This window comes from Carettochelys insculpta, chromosome 11, assembly GCF_033958435.1.
Source record: "Carettochelys insculpta isolate YL-2023 chromosome 11, ASM3395843v1, whole genome shotgun sequence".
In the NCBI taxonomy this organism is placed as follows: Eukaryota; Metazoa; Chordata; order Testudines; family Carettochelyidae; genus Carettochelys; species Carettochelys insculpta.
The window spans coordinates 15191240-15207410 of record NC_134147.1 but is presented as its reverse complement, the minus strand read 5'-3'; the positions used below and the strand labels follow the sequence as shown (position 1 = coordinate 15207410).

The window sequence follows — 16171 nt, the reverse complement described above, 5'->3', positions numbered from 1 at the left end:
CTATAACAATGCTTAGGATAGTTCTATCCCAAGTGCGGCATTCTAAACTTCTCCTTGTTCAACAGCATCAGGTTTCTTTTGGCCAAGAACTTCAGTTTATCCAGGTCACTCTGGATTCTCTCTCTCTACCTCCCCCTAGTTTTGTGTCATCCACAAACTTGCTGAGGTTGCAGTCCAGTCCCTCATTCAGGTCATTAATAAAGATGTTGAACAACACCAGCCCCTGAACCAAGCCTTGCGGCAGTCTGCTTGAAACCAACTGCCATCTAGATATTGAGCCATTGACCGCTACCTGTTGGGCCTGACCATCAAGCCAGCTTTCTATCCATCTTATAGTCCAAGGATCCAATCCATATTTCCTTAACTTATGGGCAAGAGAGTTGTGGGAGACTGTATGAAAAGCTTTGCTGAAGTCAACGTCCGTCACATCCACTGACTTCCCCATGTCCACAGAGCCTGTTACCTTGTCATAGAAGGTAATCGGATTGGTCAGGCAGGACTGGTGAATCCATGTTGACTCCTTTTGATCACTTTCCCCTCTTCCAAGTGCTCCCAAACGGATTCCTTGAGGACCCTTCCATTATTTTCCCAGGGACTGAGGTGAGGCCGACTGGTGTATAGTTCCCTGGATTATCCTTCTTTCCTTTTTTAAAGATGGGCACTGCATTTGCCTTCCCCCCACCCCTGACCCCCAGTCATCCGGGATCTCTCCCAATGTACAAGAGTCTTTCAAGATAATGGCCAAAAGTTCAGCAATGACATCTGCCAATTCCCTCGGTACCCTTGGGTGCATTAAATCCAGACCCATCGATTTGTGTACATCTAGTTTTTCTAGATAGCTCAGAACTTGTTCCTTCCCTACAGATGGCTGGCCTCCACTCTCATACTGCATTGTCTAGGATGATTGTGTGGTAGTTGACTTTGACCATGAAGACTGAGGCAAAAAAAGCATTGAGTACTTCAGCTTTTCCTACATCATCCGTCACTAGGTTACCTCTCTCATCCAGTAACAACCTCTTTATTGTTAACATACCTGCAGAAACCCTTCTTGTTGCACTTGACTTCCCTTGCCAGCTGCAGTTACAATTGTGCTTTTGCTTTCCTGATTACTCCCTGACATTCTCCAGCTGTATGTTTATACTCCTCCTTAGTCAACTGTCCACATTTCCATTTCTTGTATGCATCCTTTCTGAGTTTAAGCTGATCAAGGATTTCCTTGTTAAGCCAAGCTGGTTGCCTACCATGTTTGCATTTCTCACTTTGCAGCAGGATGGTTTGTTCCCGTGTCTTCAGTAAGACTTTTTTAAAATATCGCCAATTCTCTTGAACTCTTTACTGCTTCATCTTCGTTTCCCAAGGGATCCTGCTCATCAGTTCTCTCAGGGAATCGAAGTCTGCCCTTTTGAAATCAAGGGTCTGTATATTAGTGCTCACCTTTCTTCCTTTTGTCTGGATCATGAGATCTTAGATTTCAGGGTCACTGCAGCCCAGGTTTCCACCCACTTCTATTTCTCGTACTAGCTCATCCCTGTTTTTGAGCAGCAGGTCAAGTTGCACATGGCCCCTGGTCGGTTCCTCCAGCACTTGTACCAAGAAGTTATCCCCAACATTCTCCAAAAACTACCCTGGAACATCCCTCAGTAGAAACATTTTCCTGGATTGTCTGTGTGCTGGTATATTGGTCTCCCAACAAATGTCTGGATAATTAAAGTTTCCCATGAGAACCAGGGCCTGTGATTTAGAAGCTTCATTTAGCTGACGGAAGAAATCCTCATCTCCTTGATCTGGTGGTCTTTAGCAGGCACCAACTACAACATCACCTTTGTTACTTCCACCTCTAAGCTTAACCCAAAGACACTCAACTGGATTTTCTCCCTCCTTATACTGGAGCTCTGAGCAATCATACTGCTCCCTCACCAAGAGCGCAACTCCTCCTTTTCTCCCCTGTCTGTCCTTCCAAAGCAATTTATAACCTTCCATGACTGTACTCCCAGTTATGTGAATCATCCCACCAAGTCTCTATTATTCCAACCACCTCATACTAGTTTGACTGCGTCAGGGCCTCTAATTCTTACTGTTTGTTCCTTAGACTTCTGACATTTTGTATACAAGTATCTTAGAAGTGGCTGATTGGCCCACTTTCTCCTCTTCACCCAGGCAACCTGCTTGATTGTTCCCTCCTCCTTCCCCACTTACTCAGGGCTTGTCACCATCCCCCGATGAACCTAGTTTAAAGCCCTCCTCACTCGGTTTGCAAGCCTGCCCACAAAGATTCTCTTTCCTTTCTTTCTTTGGGGGATCCCATCTCTTCCCAGCAATCCCTGCTCACAAAAGATAATCCCATGGTCAAAGAAACCAAATCCTTCCCGGCTACAGCACCTATGCAACCCCGCATTTACCTCTGTGATTTGACGATTCCTACCCGGACCCCTTCCTTCCACAGTTCTGCCTACTTCCTCCTTTTTCCCCCTGCCTCTGCTATTGTAGCCCATGATCCCTCCCACTTCCAACCCAACTCCATAGGTCTCCAGGTTTTTTTTTACTTACCTGTGGGCTTTGGTCACCTGTCCCCATCAAACCTAGTTTTAAAGCCCTCCTCACTAGGTTAGCCAGTCTCAATCCAAATACGTCTTTCCCATTCCTTGAAAGGTGAATTCCATCCCTGCTTAGCAATCTTTCATGGAATAGCATCCTGTGATTGAGGAAGCCAAACCTGTCCTGGCAACACCATCCTTGCAACTGGGCATTCACCTCCAGGATTCACCTGTCTCTTCCTCAGCCTGTATCTTTGACAGGAACGATTGAGGAGAACACCACCTGTGCGCTCAACGCCTTCACCCATACTCCCAGAGCCCTGTAGTCATGCTTGATCTGCTCAAGGTTACACCTTGCAGTGTAACTTGTGCCCACATGGATGAGTAGCATGGCGTAGTAGTCACTCAGTAGGCTGGATAATCCTCAACATTGCCTCTGTAATGTCTCTGATACGGGCTCCTGGCAGGCAGCATACCTCCTGGGCACACAATCTCAACTGCCACAGTAACTGAACCTGAAATCACCTGCAATCAGAATTCAAAATTTAAATGGTCAGGCAAACTCACTCTCACCAAATGCTAGTTCGCTCACTGGGCAGCCTTTTCAGCAACAGGATCTTTCTCTCCCTCTTAAAACGCCCTGAATGCAGCCCCCTGTACACTTTGCTCCGCTGGTCAGTCTGACTCCGTAGTTCCATTAGCTATGTTATTTATGCAGACATAATGGCATTGTATTCTATGCAGAGAATAAGTTATTGATACACCTCACTTAAAACGTGTATCCATCCATGAATCTGAGATTCAATACCTCCTGCTTTGCTGTCATGACAATAGAGGCATATGTCATATGGATAGTGTAGGTAATCTGATTACTCTTATAGCATGACTGCCTGGAGATCTGACTTTGTTAGCTCTGCAAGAGAATTAAAAACATGGCCTAAAATAACATGATGGCTGTTTGCTTTTTCTCTGGCATGTGCCAGTATTGTATGTAAAATACGAGCAAACAGGTAAATGAAGCCTTTAAGGAATAAAACTATATTTTAAATGAAAGAAACGGAAAATTCTAATTTCTTTCCAGAAAATTGTTTCAACTTTGATCTTAACTGCTTAAAGAAAATTGCTATAGCTAAACATAGTATCATGAGTTCCTTATTCCCTTTCAGCACCAATGCCATTTATAAGCCTCAAGTGAGCAGTTGCTACTCAAGCACTACCTTGCTGACCTTGTTTGTGTAGTTTTGTCAAACAAAACCCATAACTTCAATCACTTTATTGCATATATCTACATTACTGCAAATTTAAATAGTATTTTTATTCCAAATCTCAACACGCTTCCTCTGAGACCTATTTTGTTCTTTTTTTTTTTTTTTTTTTCCAAAAAGAGCTATTTTCCTATTTAGAGTAAGTCACATTCTCACTACTTGTTTTAAAAAATAAATGCAGAGACTAAGTATTGCTTACATTGCTGTATTCGGAATATATGTCATGTGCAGGTTGTACTTCCCTCGTCCAGCACCCTTGGGATCTGAGTGGTCCTGAATGAGGGGATTTGCTGGATGAGGGAAGGTCAGGCTGCCTTCCTGGAGGTGGTGGGGGTGTGTGTGTGGAGGGGCGTGACACACTCTCATGGCTGTTGTGCTGTGGGGCTCCTGGCAGGGCTCTTGACTGGGGTGGACTCCCCACCGTGGGGCTCCCCAACCCCAGCTGGGCTCCCTGACATGGCTCCCTGCCCTGAGGCTGCCTGTGGGGCTCCCTGCCACCAGCAGAGCTCTGTTGTGCCAGGCACAGCTGGAGTTCTCTGGCCCAGGTGCTCCCTTCTAGCAACGTCCATTGTCCTGCTGGACAGTTTCAACCTGTAATTAATAAATTCAGCATACTCATGTTTGAAATAAAACTACAACACTCCTAAAACAAAGAAAATAATGAGGTCTTTGCTTTTAAAATGGGAATGAAATAGGATTGGTCTTGGTTCCGAAAAGGAATTTCAGGAATGCACAAATTTATAGCCTCTCCCGCACCCTCCTTCCAACAAAAAGAAAAATCTTCTGCAAATAGACCAAATTTCATGGTACCATTTAGAAGGAGCGCATTAGAATTCTGTAGCTACACGGTTTTCTGCAATACTGATCTTTCTTTATAATTATGGAGATCCCATTACCTTAGCTGCAGTTTAATTCTTTTTTTAAAAGAAAATTGAAATAGTTTTGGGACACACACCTTCTCCTGTGTACTGCTGCCAATTTTGCAGTTTTACCACCGTGAAGTAAACTCTTTTTTTATATTTGGCATTCTGTTATCCAGAACTCTCAGATAACTGGCATTTTAATCATAAGTAAATTTTAGTTTTTCCATAAGTACAATATACTGAAAGTAAATACAGATACAGTATAAGTTTTTACAGTGTACAGTATTACTCTTGTTGGTAAATAAAGTACTCTGCATGCATTCGTTTTGTTTCTGAATATCTAAGCTTGTTTTTCTTTAGTGTTATGCATTGTCAGGTATACCTCTCTTATCGGGCAACCTCCTGGTCCTAGGGCTGCCAGATATTAAAGAGTTTACTGTATCTCTTTTTTTTTTTTTTTTTTTTTTTTTTTTTTTTTTTTTTGAATTTACCACAATGTAGAAGTGAGTCACACAAAAAATATGGAAAATGTGCATACACAAAAGTACTGTCATATGTACTCCCCTCAAACAAAAAAAAAATTCCTTTAACTTCTTTCAGTTACAGTACTCTTCATGTTAGTTGTAACAAAAGCAAGTAAAAATTTTCAGACGGAAAACTTTTACAATAATGGTTAATTTGGCAGCATCCCTGGAGGGTGCTACTGGAAAATACATTGTTCTATTGCATATGAAAGAGTTTAGAATCTGTTTTTGCACGCAAATTTGTGGCATTTGTCCAACATCGCGAGAATTATTTTAATTGTTAAACGTGTAGGCAGTTGCAGCAGAAATAATTGAGTGGTTAAATAGAACTGCTGTAAGATCACCTATTGTGATAACTAGCTTAGGCTCCTGCATCACACCTAAATATTTTTGCAATGGACTGTGAACAAAAGAGTTCTAAAGAATCAAAATGTGTTGAACTAAGACAACATAGTAAGTGGTCAATTAATCCAGTTCTAACTAAAATAATATATTAAAATTATACAGTAAAGGCATGAGAGTAAGGTGATCAGATTGTCATTAGCATTTGACACACATGTATTATGTCTCTGGCAAACAATATCAAAACACTACATTGAAGGAAAGTTTTGTAGATTGTGACGTCAAGCACTTGAAAGGTAGAAATGCCAGATTACAGTTGCCCCTGCATCCGTAATTCTAATCAACCGTTCTTCCCTTCTGTTGCACTGAGTAAGGTAAAGGTCCTTTTGAAAAAATATGCATTGTGTCCTTTTCTGGCTAGCAGGAAGAAAAGGGATTGTTGCCCCTTTTTGGCTTCTGCTGCAACTGGTATCAGAGGAGGAGGAAGAAAAGGGAAAGTTTCTCTGATGCAAACTTCACGCAAATGGCCATTTTGAAGTTTACTAATGAAGCACTGAAATGCATATTCAGCTCTTCATTAGCATGTGGGCGGCCGCGGCACTTCGAAATTGACGCGCCTCGCCGCCGTGTGTCTCATCCCGACGGGGCTCCTTTTCGAAAGGACCCCACCTACTTCGAAGTCCCCTTATTCCCATGAGCTGATGGGAATAAGGGGGCTTCAAAGTAGGCGGGGTCCTTTCAAAAAGGAGCCCCGTGGGGACGAGACATGAGGCGCGTCAATTTCGAAGTGCCGCGGCCACCCACATGCTAATGAAGCGCTGAATATGCATTTCAGCGCTTCATTAGTAAACTTCAAAATGGCCATTTGTGTGGCCATTTCGAAGTTTGGGGCTTGTGTAGACATGGCCATGGAGCTGGAAGTCGCTGTCTCGGGAGTGTGTGTAATAATTACTATCCTTCCAGATGACTGGAAGAATAGGGTTGGTATTTATACTCTGGGCAATATGGAGAACCTTTCTTTCACCTGGATTGGTCTGGTACAGTTCATCCTCACACCCATGGAATCTCAAAATAAATCAGGTTTTTTATTGATCCACTGGAGCCATTAGTCTTGTTGCCCTTTTCCTTTGGGGGCAAGGAAGGATTTTTCCCTCATTTCCAGATTGGCTGAAACAGGGTGTGTGGGGGTGGGTGTGTGTGTGTTTTCTCTCCCACCTTCCCACAGCAGGTTGAGGAATGGGGTTAGGTTACAATACTGCAACTTGCTGTGTAAAAATTAGGGCACATATCTATTGCTGGTGCTTGTTATGGAAAGGTGTGATTATCAGATCAGATTGCAAGGGGACTTAGAGGAATCCAGCCCTTAAAGGAGCAGAGGACGGAGGTTCACATCTCCTGCATCTTATCCAGTGAGGAGCCAACTCCTGTCCTTTTCTAGCCCCTTTGACCCTCATGTAGGGGGAGAGCAGAGGGGCCCAAAAATGGGATGCTGGAGATCGGGTTGGGAAAGTACAGAGATGACAGAGCTAATTAGGTGGATGTTAGTAAGCAAATGACCACATGCACTGTACAACTTATTGCTGGATACTGCGGATATCTTAGTGAATAAAGTTGCAGCCTAATCAAACCAGGTCCATTCCTCCTGTATTTGTTCAGGCATAGCTGAACAATGCGTGCTCAGAAGGGGCATAGTCATGACTGTATGTCCTAATTTTTTAAGTGCTTGATTGCTTTCTTTAACAGTTTTTCAGAGTAAGTCCTAGATTTTTTGTTAGAGGAAAAACGTAAAAACAAAATTCTGTTATGTACAATTCAATCATCATGCACCATCCTCTGGTGTGAACCTTGAGCCATCAGCATTGCAGTGCAGAGATTGGCCTCTTGAGTTACGGGACTGATTTGTACTGGGCCACAAGCAGGGGAAGGGGAGAGGTGGTCTGCTGGGTCCAGGGTGATGGGCAATGTTTTTGCTAATCTTTTTCCATGCACGTGCACAGTACCTTTTGTTATGTGCACCGAGGCATGTGTACCACCAGTAGAAACAAAAACTTAGCCGTGGGCATTCTACTGATCAGCTAGGCAGCATTTCAGTCCTTTCCAAGTGGCTGTACAAGCACACAGGGAACACTAATAATGGGTGAGAGTCTGACCCAGTCCAGCAATCGTTTCCTTCCTCCTGCCTCGGTGGTACCACTAGCTAGAGGGGATGACCTGGGGAATCCGATCTGGTTGTGTCTCATCCCCTGTGGGAAGCTTGGGGAACTCTTGTCCCTGTGTCATGCCCTGGGAGCGGGATGTCTTGGCTCTGTGCTTTATCAGTGGAACCAAAGCTGGCTTGACTCAGCCCTCTCCCTCTTTTCCTCTATCCTGCCAGTAAGTACAGCAGCTCTGGTAGGTCGCAGGAATTTGGAATGCAGTGTGTGGTGGTGATAATGCTGTTGCTTTAAATGATGTGCTGCATGGACCTAAATCTTTAGAATGGTTGTATGTTCAATTACAACTTTAGCAGGTAGCCAGGATTTCCTCAGGAAAGCAAATGAGAAGGGAGAGGGTAACTTTTTTTTTTAAATAGTTTATAGCTCAACTGAACCTGAATGGAAGTTTGTGAGATAAAGGCATTTTTTTAGTCTGCAGGCTTTCCCTCTGCTGAATTCCAGAGACCCACTGTGAGTGCTTCTGGAAAATGGGCATAACACCACTTCAAATGGAAAGTGCTCTGCTACCTAAATATGAGGGTTGCTGTCAGCTATCCATATAATGCAGGAACTTGCTGCTAAAGTAACCGTCAAGGGTGAGAGTAGAAAATGTTTCAGATACATGTAACCCTAACTTTTTTCTTCCTTGTGATGCAATTCACTTCTTGGCATCCTTGAAGATTCTAAAGGTTCTTTGTTAAGATGCTTCAACTTACATGCAGTTACATTGTACCTGATTCTCAATGTAGTGGACACAGAAAAAGACTGGCTTAAGTAGGTTGTGACTTTATTAATACATCTGGGAAGTAACTGACAATAATTCATGCAGTACTTTCTTAACTTCCACTTGGTAGAAAGCTGCCGTCTGCTCTGCACAGCTGGTCATTGCTGGCACCCCACTGCCCTCCCCTTGTACAAGAGCTATGGAAAGAGGTTGCTTCCAGGGCCATGTCTACACTAGCCAAAAACTTCAAAATGGCCATGCAAATGGCCATTTCAAAGTTTACTAATGAAGCGCTGAAATACATATTCAGCGCCTCATTAGAATGCGGGCGGCCGCGGCACTTCGAAATTGATGCGGCTCATCCAGACGGGGCTCCTTTTCAAAAGGACCCTGGCTACTTCAAAGTCCCCCTTATTCCTATCTGCTCTTTGTTCCCTGGTTTCCTTATGGGATGCTTCCCTGTTGGGTTCAGTTCCACTTTATCAGGGAACCACACCCCCTATAAAATACATAGCTGCCCAAGGCTCCTGTGCCACACAGCAGGCATGTATGCGGAGAAGGTGTGAGAGGTGCAAATGACCCCCCCTCCTTTCCAATGGACCATCCTACGCCTTCCCATGGCACCTCCACCCTAACTTCTGGCCCCCTTCAAGACCAGCCTGGCCAGGGGCTACTGGGGCAGAGAGTGGGCTGGCGCAAGCAGCTGCAGGGGATCGCCTCACCAGGGCTTCCTTCACCCCCCGCCCCCCACGCACTCACCAAGGGGAGCTCTGCCCTGTCCTCCAGGCCCTCTGAGGACAGGGCTGGAGGCTTCCCACTTGCCTACACAGAAGCGGGGCTCAGTAGTCTGGGAGGCTGAGGTGGAGCACTGTGTGTGTGGGAGGGAGGGGGTGAGAGAGGCCATAGGGAGGTAATCCCCTGCATCGGCTGCTGTCATCTGCTGCCCGGCCCTTGTCCCACCTCCTGCCCCAGGTAAACTTTGCCATGTTGGGCTGAGCCAGGCATGGTGGGGTGTTTGGAGCTGGGTGGAGGGGGCAGGAGCAGCTGGAGAGCTGAGGGGTGGGGGAAGGGCAAGGCCTGTTGTGTGGGGGCTGGCCTTTGTTTACAAATACAGACACAATTCCTGCGTATGGGCCTGTACAAGGAACACGACTGGGTGGACTGCCTCTCCTCCTTCTCCGACCTTCCCCCGCCTCATGCTCTGCACACTCCTCATCCCATCCCCAGCTTGGCTCGCAGATGAGTGGTAGTTCCCTCTCATGTTTGCCAGAAATACGTCCTATCCTCATCTGGACAGATCTATGCCATTGTCACTGAATGATACAGGTAACCAAAATATTTTGGTGGCTGATTACCAATTCTCCCCATTCCCATTCCCCATTAAAGGATCTACTGCCCTTTTTCCATGTGTCCAGAGAAAGCACTGCCACCTTCAGGAAGCAGGCATTGCATTCATGCTAAGGCCATTTTATACTGCTCTGCAGTTAAGGGACATTAAAATATGTGTAAATGTAAGTTATGCCCACTCTTTATGACAAAGCAGTATGAATTGGCTTTAGTGTAAGTGAGAAACAGACTTATTGCCTTTATTGGGGATTTTTCTGATTTAGTCCCTGAAATCAGATAAAACACCTTCAAATCAGTTGAAATGTAGTTCTAAGTCTTTTTTTAAATTATACTAAAATATGCATACATTAAACAGTGGGGAAGGAAAAACAAGCAATTAACACCATGAAAACACACAGCATTGGACTGCTGCATCACCTCACCTCCTCAACACCTTCTTAGTAAATTTCCTCTATGTCGAGGCAGCTTGTTTAGTGCTGTCGAATCTTAAAAGCATTGTTCCACAATTTTGTACTCAAGCTTGTCTGCATGTGGAAGTTTTCTGTTCTACCAATATAACATCACCCGTGGATGTATGAACTTGAATTTTCTGGGACAATCTGTCATTTTGTAACAGAAAGTACTGCAGCCAATATCTGACTGCCCTAGGCCTCTGTCTCACTCTGTGCTGCATGTAAATTACTTAGCTATATTTTTATAAAGTGTAACTACCCTTCAGTGATTTTTCTGAAGTCTCCCCAATACACGTACAATAAACGTGTTACTGTTTCAACAGGTACTGCAATGGCTGCTGGGGTCTTGCTGCAAAATGAATTGCCTTATTGTTCACTGGTAAAGAGCAGTGCATATCTTGCAGCTATGGATTCAGGTACTCATTTTCTTTAATATGCCCTTGAAAAGAAAGTTTAGTTGAATTTTGAAAAGGAATCATTGCTAAAAAATCACCATAACGAAGCTGTATGGCTTAGGTTTATGGGGGTAATGTGAATTGTGACAAAGTCAGTCCTGTTCCTGGGCTTCTGGCTTCTATTCAGTACACTAGTCCCACTTACTGGGCCCAGTTGCCCTCAGTGGGTTGAGGGGTGGTCTGGGGGGAACCCGGTCCCCACCCACTCATGCTGGGTTCTGGCCCAGGGACCCTATGTGACTGCTAGTGGGAAGTACTGACTCCCTTAGTCCTTGGCGCAGCAGCTCTTCTCCCTGGGCCATTTCTTCCCCAGACAATTCCCACTGGTAACTTCTCCAGTCTGCAGCTGTAACGAGTCCCCCTCTCACTCTGCTGGAGCCCCTCATTCTCCCTCTGGTTTCTGGTGTTTCTGCTCCTCTCAAACCCGCTCTCTCTCACTACTCTGGTCTCCTTGCTCTGTCCACTCGCTTTTCACACACTCTCTCCACCCTTCCCACTCTGAAGGGCTTTTAAAGGCCTCTTATTAGCCTGAGCCATTTCCTGCCCAGCTGCCTGTGATTGCCCTGCTGGTGCTCCGCAGGTCCTTCTTCTTGTTTGGGCTCCCTCTGAGGGGGCCCTCTGCCCTGGCTCTGCCACAGTGTATACATGCAGGACAAATAATTCATTGTGTCATTCAAATATGACTATGACCAATTACACATCTTGACCCGTTTTTTAGAATCATAGGGTTGGAAGAGACCTCGGGAGGTCATTGAGTCCCAATCCCCTGCTGAAAGCAGGACCTATCCCAGCTAGGGCTTTGTCAAGCTGAAACTTAAGACCTCTAGGGAAGAAAGTTCTACCACCTCCCTGGGTAATTCATTCCAGAGCTTCATCACTTTCCTAGTGAAATATTTTTTCCTAATATCCAACCTAGACCTCCCTCACTACAACTTGAGACCATTGCTCCTTGTTCTGTCATCTGTCACCACTGAGAACAGCCTCTCTCCTTCCTCTTGGAACATCCCCCTCCCCTTTGGGTAGTTGAAGGCTGCTATCAAATCATACCCCTCCCACGCTTCTCTTCTGTAGACTAAAGCTCAAATCCCTCCAGCCTGTCCTCATAAGCCATGTGCTCCAGCACCCTAATTATTTTTGTCACCCTCAGCTACATTCTCTCCCACTGCTTCCACATCCTTTCTGTAATGGAGGGGCCTAGAATTGGACTCAATACTCCAGATGCATCCTAACCAGCCCCAAATAAAGGGAAATAATCATTTCTCCAAATCTGCTGGGAATAATCCTACTAATGCAGCCCAATATGCCATTAACCGCCTTGGCTACAGTGCACATGTTGGCTCATATCAAGCTTCTCATCCATGGTAATCTCCAGATTTCCCATCCCTTTAGCTCTCAGGCTATAAAATTCTTAGAACCAAGGATGATGCCATCTTTTTGGCCACATCTACATAAGCACATCCTTTCAGAAAATCAGGCCCTCTTCTGAAAGAGCAAGCAGCGTATCCACATGCAAAAAATGTACTCTTTCCAATTCCTTTAGAAAGATCACGATGCTTCTTCTGGAGGCCTTTTGCTCTCCCAAATGAAGAAGAGCACCTTCTTCCGAAAGATGCTTTCTGGCGGGGGGTGGGGGCGGAATTATGTGTAGATGCTCCGGGGGCCCGCAATCCTCAATGTGCCCGATTTTTTTGATCACTGGCCTATTCTTTTGAAAGAGCAGATTGCTCTTTTGATCTGCTTTTTTGTGTGTGGCCATGGTCTTTTGAAAGAAGATCTTCTGGAAAATCATATTTTGAAGGATCACTGTAGTGTAGATTCACCCTTTGTCTGAAAAGTGCTTAGACATTGTGGGGTACCACAAACATAATAAATATTAACAATTTTTATGGGCAGTTATTGAAATTCACCATTTTGGCTGAATACTTTCAAATGGCACTGAAGTGTGAGTGATTGAGGGCATTAGCATTTTGTTCACTTCAGTCTCTCCAACTGCTGGCTCCACGATAACTTTTGAATTTGACATATATTAGAGAAAAATATTTGATTTACGAAGATCCAGACAGAGTTAAATTTAAGGAAACATAACATAAGCAAAAGGTCAGTATATTCACTGCATGTGGCCAGCATTTGAACCATCTCTTTTTTAAATACAAACAAACAAAACAAAAAAAAAAATAAGAACATAAGAATGGCCATACTGGGTCAGACCAAAGGTCCATCCAGCCCAGTATCCCGTCTGCCGACAGTGGCCGATGCCAGGTGCCCCAGAGAAGGAGAACAGAAGACAATGATCAAGTGATTTATCTCCTGCCATCCATCTCCTGCCCTTATACTGAAGGCTAGGGCACCATACTTTACCCCTGGCTAATAGCCATTTATGGACCTAACCTGCAAAAATTTATCGAGCTCTTTTTTAAACCCTAATAGAGTCCTGGCCTTCACAGCCTCCTCCGGCAAGGAGTTCCACAGGTTGACTGTGCGCTGTGTGAAGAAAAATTTCCTTTTATTAGTTTTGAACCTACTACCCATCAATTTCATTTGGTGTCCCCTAGTTCTTGTATTATGGGAAAAAACCCTTTATCACAAATGATACGTGTCTCCTCACCCAAGCATTGGCCAAACAAAAATACCTCCTAAAATTCCAAACATCAAGACACTCGTAAGAAGGCCTTGGAAACAGATTGAGAAGTTAAATTACAGAATCTCTTACGATCTCCACCTAACAGAAGACTCAAAAACTTGCATTAGCACCCCTTCAGGTCTCAAAATCCACTTCACACAAAGGGCTAGGTTTTTTGTTTTTTTGTTTTTTAAAGAAATTGATATCAACAGGTCAGGTTTAGAAAAAGGTTTTGTAGGCAGCATTAGCCCAGTGAGGTGAGGGCAGTGCTATTTTGTAATGCTCAGTTAACGTTTGATTGCTTCAGGATGGCGTGGCTTGGTAACAAATGTTCATGGGCAACAGCTGTTTGGAGCAGGCCTGAGTAATTCCTCTCAGTCCTGACATAAGCATTAGTGTTTTTGATTCATGGTAGCAAAGGCTCTTGGGCAAAATCAGGAGCCCAGGAAGCTGACTTTAAATATTTATCTTTCCTTCTGCTATCAGTGGCAAGTGGTAGGGGTGGGAACAGCACCAAACCTCTCTGGGAGTCCTTAGTAGGCAAGTAACACACACACAAGTACCAGTGATATCAGATGGAAGTTGCATGTCCAGATTGAGGGCAGAGCATGGCCCTATGAGAGGGCAACAGGAGTAACATGCATATTGAGTCAGGTTGTATTAATTATTCTTTTATCTTCTCTTTTCTTGCCCATCAAGATAATTAAATTGCACTCTAGCTGAACAGCCACAACAGCTGTAACTTTAAATGGTTCGTACAGTCCTTCCCCCAGAAGACTGAAGGCTAGACTCTGTGATTTTGAGACTACTGTAATCTTTCTGGCTACCTCTAGGTTCCTTATTAGCACAGAAGGAAAGGTGGAAGCAGCTCATAGCCTGATGATAACTACCTCCTGAAGCTTTGAAGCTTGGAACAATCAAATATTATGGTGACATTTCCCAATAGTCTGCTTTACCTCAATCTAGTAGTGCCCAAGAGGTTTAATTAATCAAAATCTCTGCCTGAAAAAATAAACCTTTTGTTTTCTATAACACGTTTTGTTTTGTTAGTGGATATATATGGTCCATGAGTGTGCAGTATGCAATTTGTCATGTATTGAATTTCAATAGCAAGACATTAATCCCAGTCATTACAGAACTAACAACAACTAACATACTTGGCTCAGTCTAATTCTTGACTTCCTCCCCCGACCCCTCCACTCTCTGATTTGCTCACCTTGATTATCTTTTTCTGATTTGTCCTCCTTGCTTACTGTTTTTGGTTCTCTGTGCCTTAAATATTGAGTCTGTTCTGGTCTGGCTATGGTCTGAAGAAGTGGGTCTGTCCCACGAAAGCTCACCTAATAAACTATTTTGCTAGTCTTTAAATTGCTACTTGACTACTTTTTGTTTTGATAGAACTAACAATGTGTTTTGGAGATGCTAAATGGATGAAAAAAGGTGTTAATGGACTGAAACTTTTTGGGAGGAAGGACAGTGTATTTGCTTACAGATTTCTAGGAAAGCAGTGCTCAAATTACATTTCAATTGTATTTTGGTGTATAGTTGTGATGGAGTGCATGTGAAACTCAGGCTGGATGTGCATGTGACAGGCAGAGCAGCTCAGAGCAGCTAAGGATGACCCCCTGGGGCTGTAACCTAAGGTGGCAGGTAACACCTCTGACCTGAACAAAGAGCAGGGAGGAGTCGAGCGGTTTGAATCGGAAGGAGCAGTTAGAAGCTGGGGAGAGAGAGTTGGAAGTCAGCCAGCCTGGCTGAGGTGGGAAGCTACACCCAAGAGGGGCACCCCTCAGGCTCCTCTCCGCAGGATGGGTTGGAATGACTGTCTCTGCTAGCTGTACTGACATCTCTGTGCTCAGCTGTGCCTCTGTTGACTAATAAACTTCCTGCTCTACCTGCTGAATGAGTTGCTCCTGCCTGTGGATGGGGTGCAATGCTTGGGGACCCCTGAATCCCAACACAGTAGTATATTCTGAATGTACAATAATTGCAGTTTACTAAAATACTCACTTTGTTTTTGGAATATATTTCCAGTTGCAGAATTATCTACTTGATATGCAACTATTCTCATCAGGAGTGGAACAGTTTGTCCCAAGCAGAATCAACTCATGTAGAGTATAGCTGCCACAAGGGTGGCTGGCATCAGTGGCTTCATTGTTTGTTACTATGGAGATGACGCAGCCTATCCTGAATAGCTGTTAGATCATACAGAAAGATACACATCTCTGTGTAACTTCAGCATTGAGCAAGTTGGATTTCAGATCCAGTTTGCTTTCTTCAGCGTTTGTAAAGTGTTTCAAGGGGTGATTTGATCATGGAAGGTTCACCCAGGAGGCTCTCAGCTGTGAATATTTTTAGCAACTTTTTTCAGGGTCGGAGGCATTCTTCCTCTGATCCCCTTCTTCGCATACTCCAAAGGCGTCGGAGTTCAGCTGTAGAGGTACTCTCATCATCCACACACCGTGTTATGGTGGCCATATCATCTGTAAACCCTGCAGAGCTGAATGCAACTTTTCCTGAGAAAAAAAGTGAAGTATCTTTAGATTATTGCCAGAAATCATTCTTGGGTTTTATAATTACATATATGATACAACTAAAAGTGTATTACCTTGTTCTAATATTTAGATGCATGTAAATATGTATGAAATATTTCAAAATCATTTAAAATAGTTCTGTATATAACTGTATTTACTGATATTTTGTACAGGGCTTAATTTGTGCTTTATATTTAACTCGTAGAGCATTTCAGTTGAATTCCTTGGTTTCAAAAAATAATGAAAGCTTAATGTGTTTGTGCAGGCATGCTGTACGTTTCTAGCTAAAAGATGACCAGGAGATTTGTTTCATCCT

General features: G+C 44.0%; 1 protein-coding gene across 16 annotated transcripts in view; it reads left to right on the top strand.

Moving 5' to 3' along the window:
- The window catches only part of PTPDC1 (protein tyrosine phosphatase domain containing 1), a 62597-nt gene that overhangs the window by 25466 nt on the left and 20960 nt on the right, over positions 1 to 16171 (top strand). For 4 of the 16 annotated variants that reach the window (XR_012646959.1, XM_075005122.1, XM_075005129.1 and 1 more), the window contains exon 1: positions 15621 to 15849. The exons of 2 other annotated variants lie outside the window; for them this stretch is intronic. Coding sequence is in view for 12 of the 14 variants with exons in the window: in XM_075005122.1 (XP_074861223.1) it covers positions 15636 to 15849 (214 nt within the window). In the remaining 2 variants the exon portion in view is untranslated. Of the gene's footprint in view, positions 1 to 10569; positions 10663 to 14154; positions 14251 to 15620; positions 15850 to 16171 lie in introns of those variants that run through there. 10 more of the 16 variants (XM_075005126.1, XM_075005125.1, XM_075005133.1 and 7 more) reach the window with 5 other exon arrangements.